Source organism: Microchirus variegatus (genome assembly GCF_963457635.1).
Source record: "Microchirus variegatus genome assembly, chromosome: 9".
NCBI classification, from domain to species: Eukaryota; Metazoa; Chordata; class Actinopteri; order Pleuronectiformes; family Soleidae; genus Microchirus; species Microchirus variegatus.
This window is the reverse complement of record NC_139810.1, coordinates 20,220,761-20,237,901: the sequence shown is the minus strand read 5'-3', so window position 1 is coordinate 20,237,901 and position 17,141 is coordinate 20,220,761. Positions and strand designations below refer to the sequence as shown.

The 17,141-nt window shown below is 43.7% G+C and overlaps 1 protein-coding gene across 6 annotated transcripts in view; it reads left to right on the top strand.

Annotated features, from left to right (window-relative positions):
* Positions 1–11,746, top strand: part of rerea (arginine-glutamic acid dipeptide (RE) repeats a) — a gene marked incomplete at its 5' end in the record, with an annotated part of 72,587 nt that extends 60,841 nt beyond the window's left edge. For 3 of the 6 annotated variants that reach the window (XM_083894644.1, XM_083894648.1, XM_083894649.1), the window contains 11 exons: positions 3,604–3,766; positions 3,886–3,978; positions 4,492–4,691; positions 4,940–5,101; positions 5,196–5,309; positions 5,397–6,775; positions 7,313–7,535; positions 7,628–8,345; positions 9,028–9,192; positions 9,286–9,466; positions 9,571–11,746. In XM_083894644.1, the coding sequence (XP_083750770.1) occupies positions 3,604–3,766; positions 3,886–3,978; positions 4,492–4,691; positions 4,940–5,101; positions 5,196–5,309; positions 5,397–6,775; positions 7,313–7,535; positions 7,628–8,345; positions 9,028–9,192; positions 9,286–9,466; positions 9,571–9,604 (3,432 nt within the window). In that variant the 3' untranslated portion in view covers positions 9,605–11,746. Of the gene's footprint in view, positions 1–3,603; positions 3,767–3,885; positions 3,979–4,491; positions 4,692–4,939; positions 5,102–5,195; positions 5,310–5,396; positions 6,776–7,312; positions 7,536–7,627; positions 8,346–9,027; positions 9,193–9,285; positions 9,483–9,570 lie in introns of all 6 variants that reach the window. The other 3 variants (XM_083894646.1, XM_083894645.1, XM_083894647.1) reach the window with 3 other exon arrangements.
* Between the last annotated feature and the right edge of the window lie 5,395 nt (positions 11,747–17,141).

The following is a 17,141-nucleotide window of genomic DNA, read 5'->3' as shown; positions in this document are numbered from 1 at the left end:
AGCTCTCTCCTGTTCTCTCCTCCTTCCCTGCTCTCGCCAGTAACGGCCTTAACCGTTTGGCTTCATGTCAAAGCAGGGGCCTTTTGTGGCTCTGTCACAAATCTGCCAGGAAAAACAGAAACCATCTGTTCAGGCCTGAGCCTGAGAGGGGATGAGGGTGTAAATACATGAGTTTAGCCTTCGCCTTCAGCCCTGCCCATGCACACAGGACCACCAAGCCCAATAGAGGATCTTGCACTGCCCCCACCAATTACACTCTAGCCTTTTGGGGTTTAATGGTTTTCCCAGGTAAGTCCTATAGCTAGGAAGATAAAGTAGCTTGTAACTCAGGAACTCAAGATAAAACTGAAAATGATCATGTTAAAAATACTTTTTAGTAATATATGTCACAAAACATAGTCCAAAAATTAGCTATCACTTAAAAGAGCACAGATTGTTAATTTGAGGACTGAAAATTCTTACGTGTAAAGGGGAGCATGTAATTTTGGACTCTACATCCATTACACAAACACACTTGTTTGCAGACGACCATTTTAAGTGGTAATAACTGGAATGGAAGCTCTTGAGTGTCGTGATAGGAGGGTAAGCCCTTTCCTTGTTGGATAATCCACCGGCCAGAAAGCTTCTGCAGATGGATGCAGTCTAAAAGGCCTTATAAGACTGAGCTTATGCTGTCACTATCTCATGTTCTGCAGAGCGGTAGCACATTCTGTGTTGCTCTGCAGTGATTTAGTGGACTAGGGGAAATTATGGTGCGGGGGGCTAGGGCCAATTTAGATTTCTGTTTCACGTATTTCCATGAGTTTTCACTGGATGCGGGCTAGCTGTTTTCAGGTAGAGATTTGTAGTCCTCATTTCAGGAAGAAAATTTGAAAGCATCAAATGGTCCACGCAAATGTTCTGGGAGTCAGGTAGAGGAACTGAAGGCAATGAAAGTGAGTGTTGCTGTGGACATAATGTGACATATGGACATAATTACGCACACGATGGACAGTGTGTCACTTCAGAGGAACCCGTAGTTGTCATGCAGCCACGCTCAGCGAGGTAATCGGTCAATCTTGATGCCAATTTATCACAATTAATTACTTTAAAATGGAAATCACAATTTGAAACAATGCAGTTAAAGGATTTCCCAGGCTACAATTTATTATTTTTATTTGTTCTTTATTTTAGGCCAATTAAATTTTACATTTTGCAAACTCGTCTCATCCTTGCATTAGAGTGCTGTAGTTGATATGTTGGTGGTGTCTAATCTCACAGAAGAACAAAAGGTGCTGAAAAACTCGCTGCATGAGGGTAACATTACATTACGGTAATATTTTGTTGTGTTTGTCTTTGAACAGAAGCCCCTTTTTTTCCTGTTCTGCGTGGAAACAACTTTCCAACTCACCAAATTTACTCTCAATTTGTTAAGCTGCCTCTTTTTGTTTTCCTGTATAAATTTACATCCAGCTGCACCATCTCATCAGTGCACCTGTTAATTCCAATTCAGAAGCCCAACTTCATGTTTTCATCGGCCCTTGCCTAATGTAATGGTACTTGACACAGTATAAGTGATGGAGAAGCAGGGTGACCTTTCCCTGTGTGTGCGCCAAGCTGAGGCCATGTCGTTGTCAGCCTGAGTTGAGGAAGCAGAGAGGCACTGCTGGGAGCAGTCGTTAAACACAGAGCAAAGCCAACGCTCGGCACCACTCGACACTTTTGATCTGCACATTTCAATTAGATTTCACATCAGGATGCTTGCCTTTTTCCCTCAGTTACCACCTGCGCCCCCTGCCTTCCCAAATGGCCGGCCATGCTGGAGAGCCAGGCGCGCTCGGAAATGAACAGGAAGTTCTGTTGCTGCCTAATATAGATACACAAACATGCGATGGCATAACATAATAGAGCTTTTAGCTGATATAATAATCATTAGCCGCTCTGTTCTCACGGTGAGCACCGACAAAAACGCTTCCAGCTATTTGAAGGCCTCTAAATGTTATGTAAGTAATGTTTTGACTCTACACACTGGTGTGTGTGTACAAAATAAATCTTTATGAGTGATGTCATTGTGACAGTATAACAAGTAAACAATAGCTGATTGGTTTATATGCTTGACATGAAGAGTAACTTTATTTAGAGTCCTACTGGTCCTAAAAACTTAGCACAAGCTGTGCTGAAGCGATGAGGAGTGGCTTTGTACATAATACAGTGACCCTGAAATTTGAGAAGGTTTCATTGAGCCCAGAAGCCTTTGTTGAGTGTTCCCTGCACTGCTTTGCTTTATGAGATGAAGTTCTACAGGTGCTGGTAAATATGAATTTCCCAAAGAGCCACATGAAGGGAAATCTTATATAACTGGCAGGAGTCCACCATTTTGTGCCGGTCAAAGCTGTGGTCAAATAAGGCATAGTTTGTTCCTTAATATCAGACTCTTGGAAGATTAAGGAACAGCCACTAGACAGTTCTTGACCTGTTTCATTACAAATGCTTTATAAACATCTGATTCATTTAATAATAAAATCAGCTGATGTTGACCTTAATAATTAATCGGCCATACCAATCTGTTCCTCTAACAACAAGTCAACTAACCTCAAGTTTTGTTACCCATTTACTTGCAGTTATTTAATCTGAATATTATTTAATTACATTACACATTACAGAAGCATTTTATGGCCACAGCAACGTTAAATCAAGTCCTTTCCGGCCGTTGTCTGTTTTGCTACATTTTAAGATGTTGCTAAAAGCTTTAAATGTGTTTTAGAAAGTGATGCACTGACTAATTTATGTCACGCCTCTGTGCTGAAGTGCAGTCGGAAAAACAATCAATAGCCATTAAACCCTGTGAGCTTTGTTGAGCAGCAGATTACCAGACCTCAGACATTAGATGGTTGTCCTTTAAAACAGGTGACTGTTCACCCTACAGTCACACAACACCTTCATGAATTTGTAATAAACCTAGTGAGGAACATTATAAAGTTCATGGTGAGGGGAGGGGGGAGGGTGCAAAGCTCCAAAGGAAAATAGATGATTTGACAAAAACTCAGCGGTAAATATGCGCAGGCTTCCTTACCAAAGTGTTTTCTAATCCATGATTGCATGCGTTAATGTTTCAGTTGGGTATTGATTTCCTGGCAGCCTTTTGTACACTAGATTTATCCACCTCGCTCACTGGCAAGCGTGCCACTCTGAATGTTTGATTAAAGTTCAATTGACTCTTCCAGTGAAGGGGCAAGGAGCCATTTCACTCCCTATTTGTAGCACCAAAGCTCTGCCTGACATGTTCTTTTGTTCCCATTCAAGCTCCTGCCACCCAGGCAGCCACCAATGCACTGATCCTAATATCCCTGCATTCAGCGAGCCTCCTCGCCTAATCCTGGGACAGATGAGGCTGCAGCACAAACATGCCCGGTCAATGACAAATCCTGGCATGGACTTAACCCATTGCTATATTCCAAATTTTTTTGTCCAGCCTTATTGCAGACATTATTCCAGTTTTTCATTCAACTTTAACAAATACACCTTAGATCATTCAGATCGTGAAAAGGTGCCCGTTTCCTGATTTCACCTGACCACAAATGTGTGTTTGTATATTAACAGCATTTATTATTTGTGTCATTTCAGGGAGAGCTAATCACCTTCTACTACTATTGGAAGAAGACCCCAGAAGCAGCCAGTTGTCGAGCTCACCGCAGACACCGCCGCCAGCCCGTCTTCCGCCGCATCAAGACTCGAACTGCTTCGACTCCTGTCAACACTCCCTCACGTCCCCCCTCCAGCGAGTTTTGTACGTATATGTGAGCCCTTGAATGGCAGCTGAGGGGACAGTGGGCGAAGTTACCTGATATCATTTGCTCTTGACAACGGTGTATATATGAATTGCTTCTCTTTGTCTTTCTTTTCCAGTGGACCTCAGCTCAGCCAGTGAAGATGATTTTGACAGTGAAGACAGCGAACAGGAGCTGAAGGGCTACGCCTGCCGTCACTGTTTCACTACCAGTAAGACACTCGTATTTTAAACAGACACTCACAGTCATCATGTGGACTTGCTTGGTTATTCCTGTCCTGATTGGGATCAGTGTGAGTCTGCACAATGCAGAGCTGTGTGACAGATGGGCATGAGAAGATGTCAGGGCTAATTTGATCAAATTAGACATGAGCCCACAGCTCGCTCACTGTCTCCATATCATTATCCGTCCCTTCTTCCCACACAGCTGGCTCCCAGTGCCAGGCTTCCATCTGATCACACTTTGGTTACTGCCATAACAACAGGGGTGGTTAATAACTTTGGCTCGATTGTGTTTACCTACACAGACCTTGTTAGCACATGAATGAAAACACATATATAGTATGGTAGTTTGATGTACATCGTTCTTATTTCAGAAAACTCAAGATTGTCTCTATATTGGCTAGTATTGCTGTACTCCTGAGGTGATTTCCGTGTGGTGTTTGTACTCATCACCGCCCTTGTGAGAGTGCGTTGTTTCACAACTGTAAATGGCTTTTCCTCAGCCTCCAAGGACTGGCACCACGGGGGCAGGGAGAACATCTTGCTGTGCACAGACTGCCGCATTCACTTCAAGAAGTACGGAGAGCTACCCCCCATCGAGAAGCCTGTGGATCCGCCACCATTTATGTTCAAACCTGTCAAAGAGGAAGAGGATGGACTCAGCGGGAAGCATAGCATGAGGACCCGACGGAACCGAGGCTCGGTGCGCACACACTCCTGCTTTCCATCCATCTCTATTTTCACCTTTAGAAACCACAGTCTCAGAGCTGGACACCAATGCAATAAGCTTATCTTTTTTAGACAATAGTATAGTGACTGCATTGGTGATCATTGTTTCATACCTTTTTGTTTACATTAGTAAAAGTTTAAAAGCTTTAAGGTGATTTAAGTTCACACTTTTACTTCTCCTAATATCACTCATGGTTTATCTTGACTTTTTGTCGTCATTAGATGTCAACTCTACGTAGTGGTCGTAAGAAGCAGACAGCCAGTCCCGATGGCCGAGCCTCGCCTACAAATGAGGATTTGCGCTCCAGTGGACGTACCTCACCCAGTGCAGCAAGTACTGACAGCACTGACAGCAAAACAGACTCCATGAAGAAGCCAAGCAAGGTAAACTTAACAAAGACTCACTGAAAACCGTGTTTTTCTATGCATGTATCTCTTTAAAATGGACACTAATTGTTCTGGTGTTCTGGCTCCTCAGAAGATTAAAGAAGAGGCTCCTTCACCGATGAAAAGTGTCAAACGGCAACGAGAGAAAGGAGCGTCTGACACAGAGGAGTCGGAGAGGGCCGGTGCCAAAAAGTCCAAGACACAAGTGAGTCTGGTGCTGTTTGTTTGTCCTTCAGGAGGAAATCATACACTTGGTGTCATGATGTTCATCCTCGTCTCATCTGTCTTTCAGGAGCTTAGTCGACCAGACTCACCCTCAGAGGGCGAGGGTGAAGGCGAGGGAGAGGGCGAGAGTTCTGATGGGCGTAGCATTAACGAGGAGCTTAGTAGCGATCCTAAGGACATTGATCAAGACAACCGGAGCTCTTCTCCCAGCATCCCCAGCCCCCGAGACAATGAAAGTGACTCGGACTCCTCTGCCCAGCAGCAGCAGCTCCTACAGAGCCAGCACCCTCCTGTCATCCAGTGTCAGCCAGGCACCTCAGCAGCCTCCTCAGGACCTCCGCCACCTACGACCTCAGCCCCTTCACTGCCTCCGCAGGTTTCCCCTACAGCGGCCTCTGTCTCTCTACCTCCCCAGCCTCTGCCCCAGACGAGCCCATTGTCTCTTATCCAGTCAGGGCCATCTCTTCACCCTCAAAGGCTTCCTTCTCCACATTCACCTATGACCCAGGCTCCGCCTCCTGGGCCTCCGCCTCCACCTCAGTCATTACCCAGCTCGCATCACGGGCCGATGCCTCCAATGCCTCATCCACTGCAGCCTGGCCCCTCACACATGCCTCACCCTCACTCCATGCCCCCTCAGGGTTTCCCCGTAGGTCAGTCTCAGGTCCCACCTTCACCCATCTCTGTCCAGTCGCAGCAGAGGCCGCACACGCCTCCCTCCCAGTCCCAGCCATCATCTCAGAGTGGAGGTCCGCCTCCAAGGGAGCAACCACTGCCCCCTGCACCTTTGTCCATGCCTCATATCAAACCCCCACCAACAACACCCATTCCTCAGATGCCCAACCCACAGTCCCACAAACACCCGCCGCACGTATCTGCACCTCCGTTTCCTCAGATGCCTTCAAACCTTCCGCCACCACCTGCCCTTAAGCCCCTAAGCTCTTTATCCACCCACCATCCTCCGTCAGCACACCCGCCGCCCCTCCAGCTCATGCCTCAGGGGCAGCAGCTCCAGCCTCCCCCAGCCCAGCCTCCAATTCTCACACAGTCCCAAAGCCTCCCACCATCAATCAGCCACCAGCCTCCTTCAACTCCTCTGCCGCCCTCCGCAGCAGCCTCACACCCAAACGGTCCACCACAGCCGCCATTCTCATCGCATCCTTTCAATACAGTTCTACCTCCAACTGGCCCCCCCTCGTCTTCGTCAAACTCTATGCCTGGCTTACAGCCTCCATCTTCCTCCGCACCGTCCTCCTCCTCCATCTCCATGCCGCTCCCTGCCTCAGTAACTTGTGCCGGTCCGGGCCCAGTGCTCCCTCCGGTGCACATCAAAGAAGAGCCTTTGGATGAGATGGAAGAACCAGAGAGCCCGCCCCCTCCACAGAGAAGCCCCTCCCCAGAGCCGACTGTTGTCAACACACCCAGCCATGCCAGCCAGTCAGCACGGTATGTCTGCTCACCCCTGACCCTCAAACACTGTCTTAAAAGAGGAAAATATTCACCTCATCAAGCTTTCATTCATCTGTTGAGCTGCTTACTGTCCTGAGCCCCGAACACAGAGAACAACAACAAAGGGAGAGTTTTGAGGCTTTGATGTTCACACCAAATCAAAACAGTCCACAATTAGCTTTGAGCTCTGAGTGAATGATGGCAGGAATTATTATGGACACAGAGCAGAGAGATTAATTACCGTGAATCCAGACATCTGAATATGTGTAGTTGCCCTGTGCTTAAGTGCTTCTTAGACTGCCAATGAATAGCAATGAGGACTTAATACATAACAGCAAAGGTGAAAGCCAGGGGAGTTTGTTTCCTTTTTGAATAATAGACCAGTGAAAGCTGAGACAAGCTGTCTTTTCATCTAATGAGACGTTATCATGACCTGAAGATAAATGGAATAGCTTTAGTTTGTTTAGTCTTTAACTGCAGCATATTTCAGTCTATCTGAGTGTTAAATGTTTTTCTTTCACTCCGTCTCCACAGGTTCTACAAGCACCTGGACCGAGGGTACAACTCATGTGCCAGGACAGATTTCTATTTCACTCCTCTGGCTTCATCGAAACTGGCCAAAAAACGCGAGGAAGCGCTGGAGAAAGCCAAGAGAGAAGCAGAACAGAAAGTCAGGGAGGAGAAGGAGCGAGAGAGGGAGAGGGAGAGGGAACGAGAAAGAGAGAGGGAACGAGAAAAGGAGGCGGAACGAGCTATGGTGAGTGATGTGTTGTGTCTCGCTTCTCTTTGGCAGTAATGGCTTATTTTTTTCCTGTTTGACTAAACCTTGTTTTTTTTCTCTCATCACAGAAAGCCTCAAGTTCTCACGAAGGCAGAATGGGTGAACATCAGATGGTCGGCCCCGCTCACATGCGTCCGCACTTCGACGGCCCCCCCACCACAATCGCAGCAGTTCCTCCGTACATTGGCCCCGATACTCCTGCCCTGCGCACGCTCAGTGAGTACGCACGGCCACACGTCATGTCCCCCACCAATCGAAACCACCCCTTCTTTATGTCCCTCAACCCCGCAGACCCTCTGCTGGCCTATCACATGCCCAGCTTGTATAATGCTGACCCGGCCATGCGGGAGCGCGAGCTACGAGAGCGGGAGATGCGCGAAAGGGAGATTCGCGAAAGGGAACTGCGGGAAAGGATGAAACCAGGTTTCGAGGTTAAACCTCCAGAGATGGACACACTCCACCCTTCCACAAACCCCATGGAGCACTTTGCCCGTCACGGGGCCATCACGTTGCCCCCCATGGCCGGCCCACACCCCTTTGCGGCTTTCCATCCGGGTCTGAACCCATTAGAGCGTGAACGTTTAGCCCTCGCTGGGCCCCAGCTACGGCCAGAAATGAGCTACCCTGAGAGGCTGGCTGCAGAGAGGCTCCACGCTGAGAGGATGGCCACAGTGGCCAATGACCCCATCGCCCGTCTACAGATGTTCAATGTTACGCCACATCACCACCAGCACTCGCACATTCACTCCCATCTGCACCTCCACCAGCAAGATCCACTACACCAAGGTGAGCCAAAGCCCTGCAAGTATCACTCAATGTGTTTTCTGCTACTTTAAAAAATACACAGCACTACTACTGAAACTATAGATCAAATATAAAATAATAAAATATTTTTTACAAATTATTTTACTAATTACATTGAAAAAAATCCTGTTTATTTGGGCTGTCGTTTTTTTAATTTGAAACCTTTGACCAAAATGTTTATGAAAACACTGCAGTTTAATTCATAAACGGTGAAAAAACATACACATCCTATGTTATTTAAATTATTTTACTCATCAGGCATAATCAGCATGTTGATAAATTGACCTATATTTTCATGTCATTTTTTAATGTTAAATTGTTTCTGTGAATTACTGTGTAAAGATGGATGCATTTTTATATTTATCTATTAGTGAAAGAGCTGTTATATATCACTGGTTATAACATGATAGTATTATATTCACTGGTTTTTACTTGACTGACTGATTCTATCTGCACTGAAGAGTATGATATTTTTTAATTTTATAAGATGTTTATTAAAAGCTTGTTGTGTGTTCAGTTTGTAACCGAGCATTAGACAAATACAAGTGAACCCTGCACTTTATATGAGCAGAGACATGATATGAAGATCTGTCGCATGCTTTGACTGTGATGCACTGTCATGTAATGAGTGAACCTTGACCCCTAAGAATCTAACCCCCAGTAGGTGGTGAATGTCTTGTGTGTCCTGCAGGTTCGGGGGCCCACCCGCTGGATCCCCTGGCAGGTGGACCCCACCTGGCTCGCTTCCCTTACCCACCCGGCGCCATCCCTAATCCACTCCTCGGCCAGCCGCCACATGAACACGAGATGCTGCGCCACCCAGTCTTCGGTAAGCTCTCAGCCAACGCTTACTGAATCCAATCTATGAGATGAAAGCGCCTCTGCCAGATTTCCTGATGAAACATTTGTGTGTGTCCTGCAGGTACTCCATACCCACGGGAACTGCAAGGAGGTCTGCCACCGCCCATGTCTGCAGCTCACCAGCTGCAGGCCATGCACGCACAGTCAGCAGAGCTCCAGAGGTTAGCCATGGAGCAGCAGTGGCTCCATGGACACCATCACATGCACGGGGGGCCTCTGCCAGGCCAGGAGGATTATTACAGGTCAGATAAGCACTAGGTAACGAATCAAAACAGCATTTACACTAAACTCACCAGCTGCGCCTTTGATTGACAAGATATTAACTCTGGATGTTGTTTGTGTTCAGCCGGCTGAAAAAGGAGAGCGACAAGCAGCTGTAACCCAGCCAAGGGAGGCGTGGACAGACAGGTGCAGGACACAGGAAGTTGTTACAGAGCGAATACGCAGAGGCTCAGCAGGAGCCGCGTCACACATTCAGTCTTGAAGATCAGCAAAAGCCAACTGGATCGTCTGAGAGTTCTTCAGATTTTTTATTTTGGTTTCTGTTCTCGTCAAGGACGGTTTTCTTTTGAATTATTATTTCCCTTCAAGACATTGACTTTCTTTGGTATATAGCCAGTAGTGACAGCGTCCTCAAGACTCCTGCATGACAAGCTTCCCTGACATTTTTTTGTAGGTGCTAGAACAAGACACTGTGCTTATCGACAAAAAAAAAGAGAAAAAGACAAGACCGGTCAGGCCGTTTATTGAAAAATAACAAGTGCTATCTTAAATTCAACATTTATTTTAATACATTGTTGGAGGTTTTTCATAATTTTAAGAAAAGCTACAGCATGGCGTTTTTGAGTCTGTAAATAGTATATATAAACATATAATTATTATTATAATTATTATTATTACTAGGTGTGGACTCCAAACCAAGTCGTTTCAACCTCCAATATACTTGTTTTGAAGCATTATCCCTTGTTTCAGAGGGGAGCACAATGGCATTATATGAGCAGTTTCTGAGAGAGTTGCAGTTCAGTTGTGACGTTCCTCTGACATCACTGTGTTAGATTTAGTCCCACATTACACCATGTCCACCATAAACCATGTCCATCTGCTGCGTAACCTGGATTGTCAGAATGTGTGAACTCAAAACGCGCTGAGTTGACGACGTGATTCACTTGAAGAGGCGACGGCGCGGTCGCTCCGGTTTCTGCCGAGTGCACGTGGAAACCGCCCATTTTTAAAAAGAAAGAAAAAACGTTTGCACTGAAAGAGTTTCCTTGAGCTCCACTCAATTGGTTTTTATCCATGTTTTTTGTTGTTGTTGTTGTCGTTCAACATCAATATTTAAGTCCGCTTAATGGAGAAATGCTTTTTACAAAGAGTGACTTCTTTAATTCTGATTTTTAAAAATGTGGATACCAGAAACATATTTGGCTGAAATTGACAAAATAATGATAATAAAAAACACTTTCTTCTTTTTAACAATTGGGACTGGGAATTTTAGCATTGGTCACAATAACATTGTTTTAAAAGTGTGAATGGTTGGGAGCTGGTGCTAGTTTGTTTGTGTTGAGGTTGACCCCCCCCCCCCTTCTTTCACTGGTCCAGTCATCCATGTTGTTGCAGGTCTCAGATCAGACGACGTCGTCCTCCAGCGTTAGGCTGTGTAATGTTCACTGTGACACTAGAAGGGTCCTGCTAACACGTGACCACCAGTATGTAGAGGGTGTATGAGTGTGTGTGTGTGTGTGTGTGTGTGTGTGCGTGTGTCCTCACAATATTATATGCCTTGGTTCCTTCGGGATTCACGCGGCCTCCTGGTCGTCAGGATGAGCCGTGCGTCTGTGTGCCACTGACTGTTACCAGTAGTGTTGACCTGTCTGTCATATCGGTGCACATGAGCCCTTCATTCATTTTTATTTTTTTATTGTTTTTTTTAAACACCATGATTTTATTTCTGCATTTGTCCTGTGCACTAAGACTGTTTAACTGTCATGAGCATTTTTAGTCAACTAAAGAAACTTGTGTTTTGCATCTAGACATGGTCATACATCGTCTCTCGGAGCGCGATCATTTAACTCATTCCCCTCCTTTTTAATGATCCAAAAAATAGTCTGTCAAGCTCCCAAAAACAACCTGTCACTCTGTCTCGCCACCTCCTCCTGATTCCTGTCTCTCAACATTCTCCTCATCATCATCATCATCATCACCATCATCCTTTGCCTCGTTTCCGGAGGACTCCCTTTGCCTTTTACTCCCTCTTTTTGTGTCTCCAGAACCTTTGATGTTAAGTGTTGTCAATGGTTTAGCTTCTTGTTTCAAAGCGGCAATAGCAGAATGTAAATTCTGACTGCTAAGATTTATATATATACTGGTATCTTGAAGCTTATTGTATATATGAGTAGTCGCCATGGGATGACACAATGTAAACAAAAAGTAGAAATAATAAGAAAATTGTGAGTCCTGTGTTCTCTCCATTTGAGTATTTTGTAATTTTTTTGAAAAATTTGTGGAATTAAAATAAACGACTAAGTTACACCACAAGACACAGCATTCGTCTTATTTGATGCTTTTATCTCTTTCTAAAGCAGCAGCAGTAACGAATGAATCCTGTTTTTACAGGTAAACCATTTTTATTTCTCACTCCTCAAAAGCTGAATGACAAAGAGAAAAAAAGGGGGAATCTTTGTTTGTACATTTGTGAAATGTAATTCTGTCGCCGAGCAGAGCGTCTCTTTTGATAACACTCGTGTCCCACATTTTTGAATTTTGACAGGGAAAATGTGTTTGGGGGGAATAGATGGAGCGCGCCGTCCCCGTTTCATTTCACTCTCCCATTTTCTCAGCCTCGCAAACACCGAGCTTTAAGAGATGATCCCAGCAGCAGGTCGTGAATCTCCCGAGCTGAATATTGCTCTGCTGTGGCATAATAACATCAAAGCCCAGACTAAGCCACAAGGAACACCTACTCGGGGCTGAGACGCTCGCCTATCAGCGCGGCTGGCCTGTCATTTCATCCTGTGTGTGTGGGGGAATGATAGACCAACAATCTTGTGATGGTGTGCTGCAGCGATGGCTGTCATTTTGAGAGGGGAGCTATTATTCCGCTGCTGCTCTCTGAAATGATGTCCTGTCCTCGGGAAAATCGAGGCTCCTTGGATGCTCTATCCTGAGGCTGTCATGTGACGGCCGCCTCGCGAGGAGGTGCTGCTTGTTTTCCGGCGGCTCGCCTCACCTCCCCGCAAGAAACAACAAGACGTCAGAGGCAAGCAACGCTGGCTGCTTGAATAATTCATCTCCCCTCCTCCTCCTCCTCCTCCTCACCGGCGATGGAGCGACTGTGACTTGTGTCATCTCAAATCCTTCTCATAATGTGTGTAGCCCTCAGGCGGGCACACAGGGAGACAGAGTGAATAGAAATGTGCTCTCCCTCCGTCTGAATGGCAATATGTCTTTTGTTATTGTGTTTGCTGCAGCAGCAGAGCTCGGACATAGATCCTCCTCGTTTCCTCCGTCCTCCTGTGTTTCTTACCTGCAGAGTTCAGTGATGCTCGGTGGCAGAGAGAGGAGCCTACATTGTTCCTTTAGTGCATTCAGTCGGAAGGGGTAGCCACGCTCTGTAGCTGCCCAGTGTGTGACCCTTTTAATCTGAAAAACAACTCTGTTCATATTCACATTTATTCCTCGTCCACTGACTGAATAACATTCAAGAGACCAGGGTGTTTTACACCTGGTGTTTCTTTAAAAGCCATCATCCTGTCTGTTAGTTTTATGTGGTGCAGTAATGAAAAAAAAAGGCCCCACAGTGGCTCCATATTTTCCTCTTTCTCTTCAGCGCTCAGTTTTTCAGGCGACCTGTAGTCGAGCTTCGGCTCCATCCAGTGATTCGGCCACAGCTGTAGGAATTTGATACATGCAAATAAAAGTCATTATGTGCATTTAGAATGCAAATGAACCCGGCCTCAAATTATGCATAAAAGCAGTTTATTTTCAACTGAGTTTCGTTCATGCATTTCACTAATCTGAATATTTACATATCACTGAAACAACCTTCATTTTCCAAGGAAAGGTTAAAGGAAGACTTTTATGTAAAAAAAAAAAATTATAATAATTATATGTGGGAGAAGAAACTTTCGAAATGTGCTTAAAAGCTTTTTCCTGAACCAGTGAAATTAGAAGTTAAGGGACATTATTATTATTTTTTTTTTTACTAATACTCTATTTTTATATTACATATTTAGAATTGTTAAATGGCATTATGTTTACATGGTGGTGTTGTGTGATTGAAATACATGCATGTACTGCATACTTCAGCTTAAACACTATATTATTATGTTTTAAACTGTTGAAAATAGAGCCTTCATAGTGTTTATAGTACTTAATGTACTAGTATGCAACATTAAGGAGAGTTTACCTCTCAGAAATTCAACAAGTATGTTTGTCTAAGTGCATAATCGCTTAAGAATAAGAGTCTTTTCTTTAGTTCAGGGCCTTGCTTCATGGGTGACGCCATCTTGTGTCTTCTGTGTGTCCACAGCAGCCTGAATAGAACGTAGTATGACGTCCTTTCTGGTATTTGAAGGCCACCGTAGATCCCACACACGCTTGAAAACAAAGAGAGATAAGTGAAGCGAGTCCTCTGATCTGCACAGTCTGCACTTTCACCATTAGATGTCACTCATTTATACGCACTGGGCCTTTAGAAGCGTCAAGTAAGTGCTGCTAAAACCCTTTTTAAAAAAAAAACTTTTACTTCAGTAATTGTATCATCATCATAAGAAGAAGAAGAACTACAGTCCCACATTATATCTTTACAGTTGGACGCCATTAAAAGTGTTGTTGAAGAACAAAATGGTTGAAGGAGGGGAGGACGCTGTGGAGCCGCATACCAGAGAGTAATATTTCTTCAGTAAGACTTGGCTGCCATTTTGACCAGCCTATAATATTCTGTCCTGGCATGGGTGCTGTAATGACTTTCCCAGTGTGTGTCAGTATCAGTTTATCTGTGTGTATGTGTTTGCGTCGCAGCCTGCTGTGCTGAGCCGCTGCAGCTCCCATGCTTCTAATGATATCCCACACTCACATTCCTATCATAGCCGATCTGGATCCCCCCCCCACCCACCCCTCCCTGTCTGCAGCAGTGGATCAACCCAGAGTGCGGCCACAGGCCCGGCCCAAGCATTCCTCACCCGCTCCCAACACGCACACAAACTCCCTCAAGTGGCCTCCACTCTGTGTACCACAAACCTCACGCACACTGCCTCTCATTCCCCCTGCTCTCCTTCTCCCCTTCTGCCTCTCTATTGTTTGGGTTAGATTTCAGGGGGAGCGGCCTGTAGCCCTGTAGCCAGAGTGGTAGGAGCTCTTTGTTCAGCAAAGCGTGCCAGGTTTGGTTCCTCGCTGGCAGAGGAGAGACAATGCAAGTCTCACACACACCAGACTTCCAGGCTCCTCTTAATGTGTTGTCATAAAACATGCAGCTGGCAGAGACTTAATGTTCAATGGGACTCTGTGCTGCTGCTGCTGCTGCTGCTGCTGCTGCTGCTGCACACTGAGCTCTGGATAATGCCCCTTGCAACTGTCCACGTCCATGTTTTTTCTCACCTGTGCACTGTCAGAGTCACGTAGACCTGACATTTCAGCTCCACAGCGCCGGCCGTTTCAATTCATCCAGTCATCCAGTGGAAAATCGAAGAAAATCATGAGTCTGCAGAAATGTCCCCTCTCTCTTTGTCATCACAGGATGGTGACTGGATATTGGTTCTGTGAATGGAGCTCTGCCTTCAAACCCTTTTTTTTTTTTTCCTCAGATGGAAATAAGACTTTCAGGCTGTCATCTGATTCATCTCCAGTCTGCTTTAAAGGAAAAGAAACCAAGACCCATGCTCTAGCTTTAATGTAAAGGTGTCTTTTCTTTTAGCCTCATGCTTACATATATATATATATATATATATATATATATATATATATATATATATATATATATATATATATATATATATATATATATATATATATATATATATATATATAAACACAGACCAGTCTATATAAAGCTGTTTTCTTTGATGTAGAGTCTGTTTGACATTATGGACACAATTAAAAGAGCACAGCATCACTTAAATGTGCTCTTATTCTTCATGTAGGTTATCCCATTTGATGTTTATCTTTAATTTGTGAGCCCTCTCAATCTTTATTTGTCCCGTTTATTATGGCCTGGTTTGTCCTTGAATGAACACGATGTCAGTGTGATGTCATCTTTGACTCTGACAGTGTTTACAGCCACTATCATCAGCACCGTCCAAGAATATTTATCACTCTCTCTGTTTACTCTCACTTGTGTTAAACAGGACGCATCGATAGAGTTATGTGATTTATACATGCAGCCGTTTTCTGGTTTTATTGTCTCTTATCATAGGATCTTTTATTTTTATTTACAGATATGTCAGAAAATGTTGCTTTTTTGGCAAAACTATAGTGACCCAAATCACAATCTAAATCATGACCAAATTTGTATATCATATAGCAACTCTTTTTCCTTTTTTCTTTTTTCTTTTTAAGTAGACGCCCCCTAGCAGTAGTATAAATAACAGCAATCTAGTACCTTGGGTGTATCGTCATCGAGTAGCTTCAATGAGGAGTCCGGTGGCAGTTTACTCAGTGGTTAAAACATAAGTAATATATATATTATATTATATATATATAAATATACATATATGTGTGTGTGTGTGTGTGTGTGTGTCATTATTGTACCAAGGTTATAATAGTTTTGGATTTTTCATTAGTTTTAGTTTTTATTTAGTTTTGACCTTTTGTTTTTAAAATGAGTTAGTTTTAATTAGTTTTTAGAGCAGGTTTGTCAGTTTTTTTAAATTAGTTTCTATCTGCTGTAAATGCTTAGTTTTAGTTTAATTTTTATTAGTTTTAGTGTTAGTTTGAGTTTTTTTTGTTATTATTATATGGATTATTTGCCAGCTGCAAGATTCAAAAAGGTCACACAATACTTAGTATTGTGTCGTTAAAAAAAACAGCAAAATGTGCCGTGTTTAAAGTTTATTAGAACAGATGAACAACCGTCCCTGAGTCAAATATCAGTATCCAAGAAAATGAGTGAGTGAGTGTGAAAGGTAAAAGATGTAGCCAACAGACATGGACATAACAACATAAATAATTATAATAAATAACCCTCATGGGACACATCGCATTGTTTGTGAGTCAGGAGTCTCAGGAGCTCAATCTGAGGAAAAACAATAAAAGACGAGAGGTTTGATTCTCTTCGATGAACCAAATCGACCCAATTAACTACATAACAAATGTTTAGCTTGTATAGCTTTATGTCCCACATTGTAAACACAAACTAATTAAAACATTTTATTATGACTGAATGAAAATGCTGTCTCAGATACAATCTTTCAAACCCAAACAAATGAAAACTAAAAAAATAATTTGCAAAGATGAAAATTTAAAATTTGAGTTAGTTTTAGTTCGTTTTTATAAACACACTATTCAGTTTCATCTAGTTATTGTTATTTTTTTCTAGTTTTTATTTTTGTTTCAGTTAACAAAAAAATAGTTTTAAATTTAGTTTTCGTTTTTTTGTTAGTTTTTCTTAACTATAATAACCTTGCATTCATTGTACTGCGGGTCGTATTCAGGGGTGGACCGCTGTACCCTCACTGACGATGGCTGCCCTCAGGAGCACAAAGGGAAAAACTCAATTTGTCACTTAATAACATCCAAAAGAAGTATTTCAAACACTGAGGTTGTAAAATAGCACATTAAAACTTAGTGATGGAGGCAGCAGTGGACCAACGATCAACTCGTCTAAGATATATTTATTAAAAATTAAAAAACGATAACACTTTAGGAAATGAAGCTTCAGCTTTTCCCTGATTGTACATTTAAGTTGCAAATATTCCAAACATT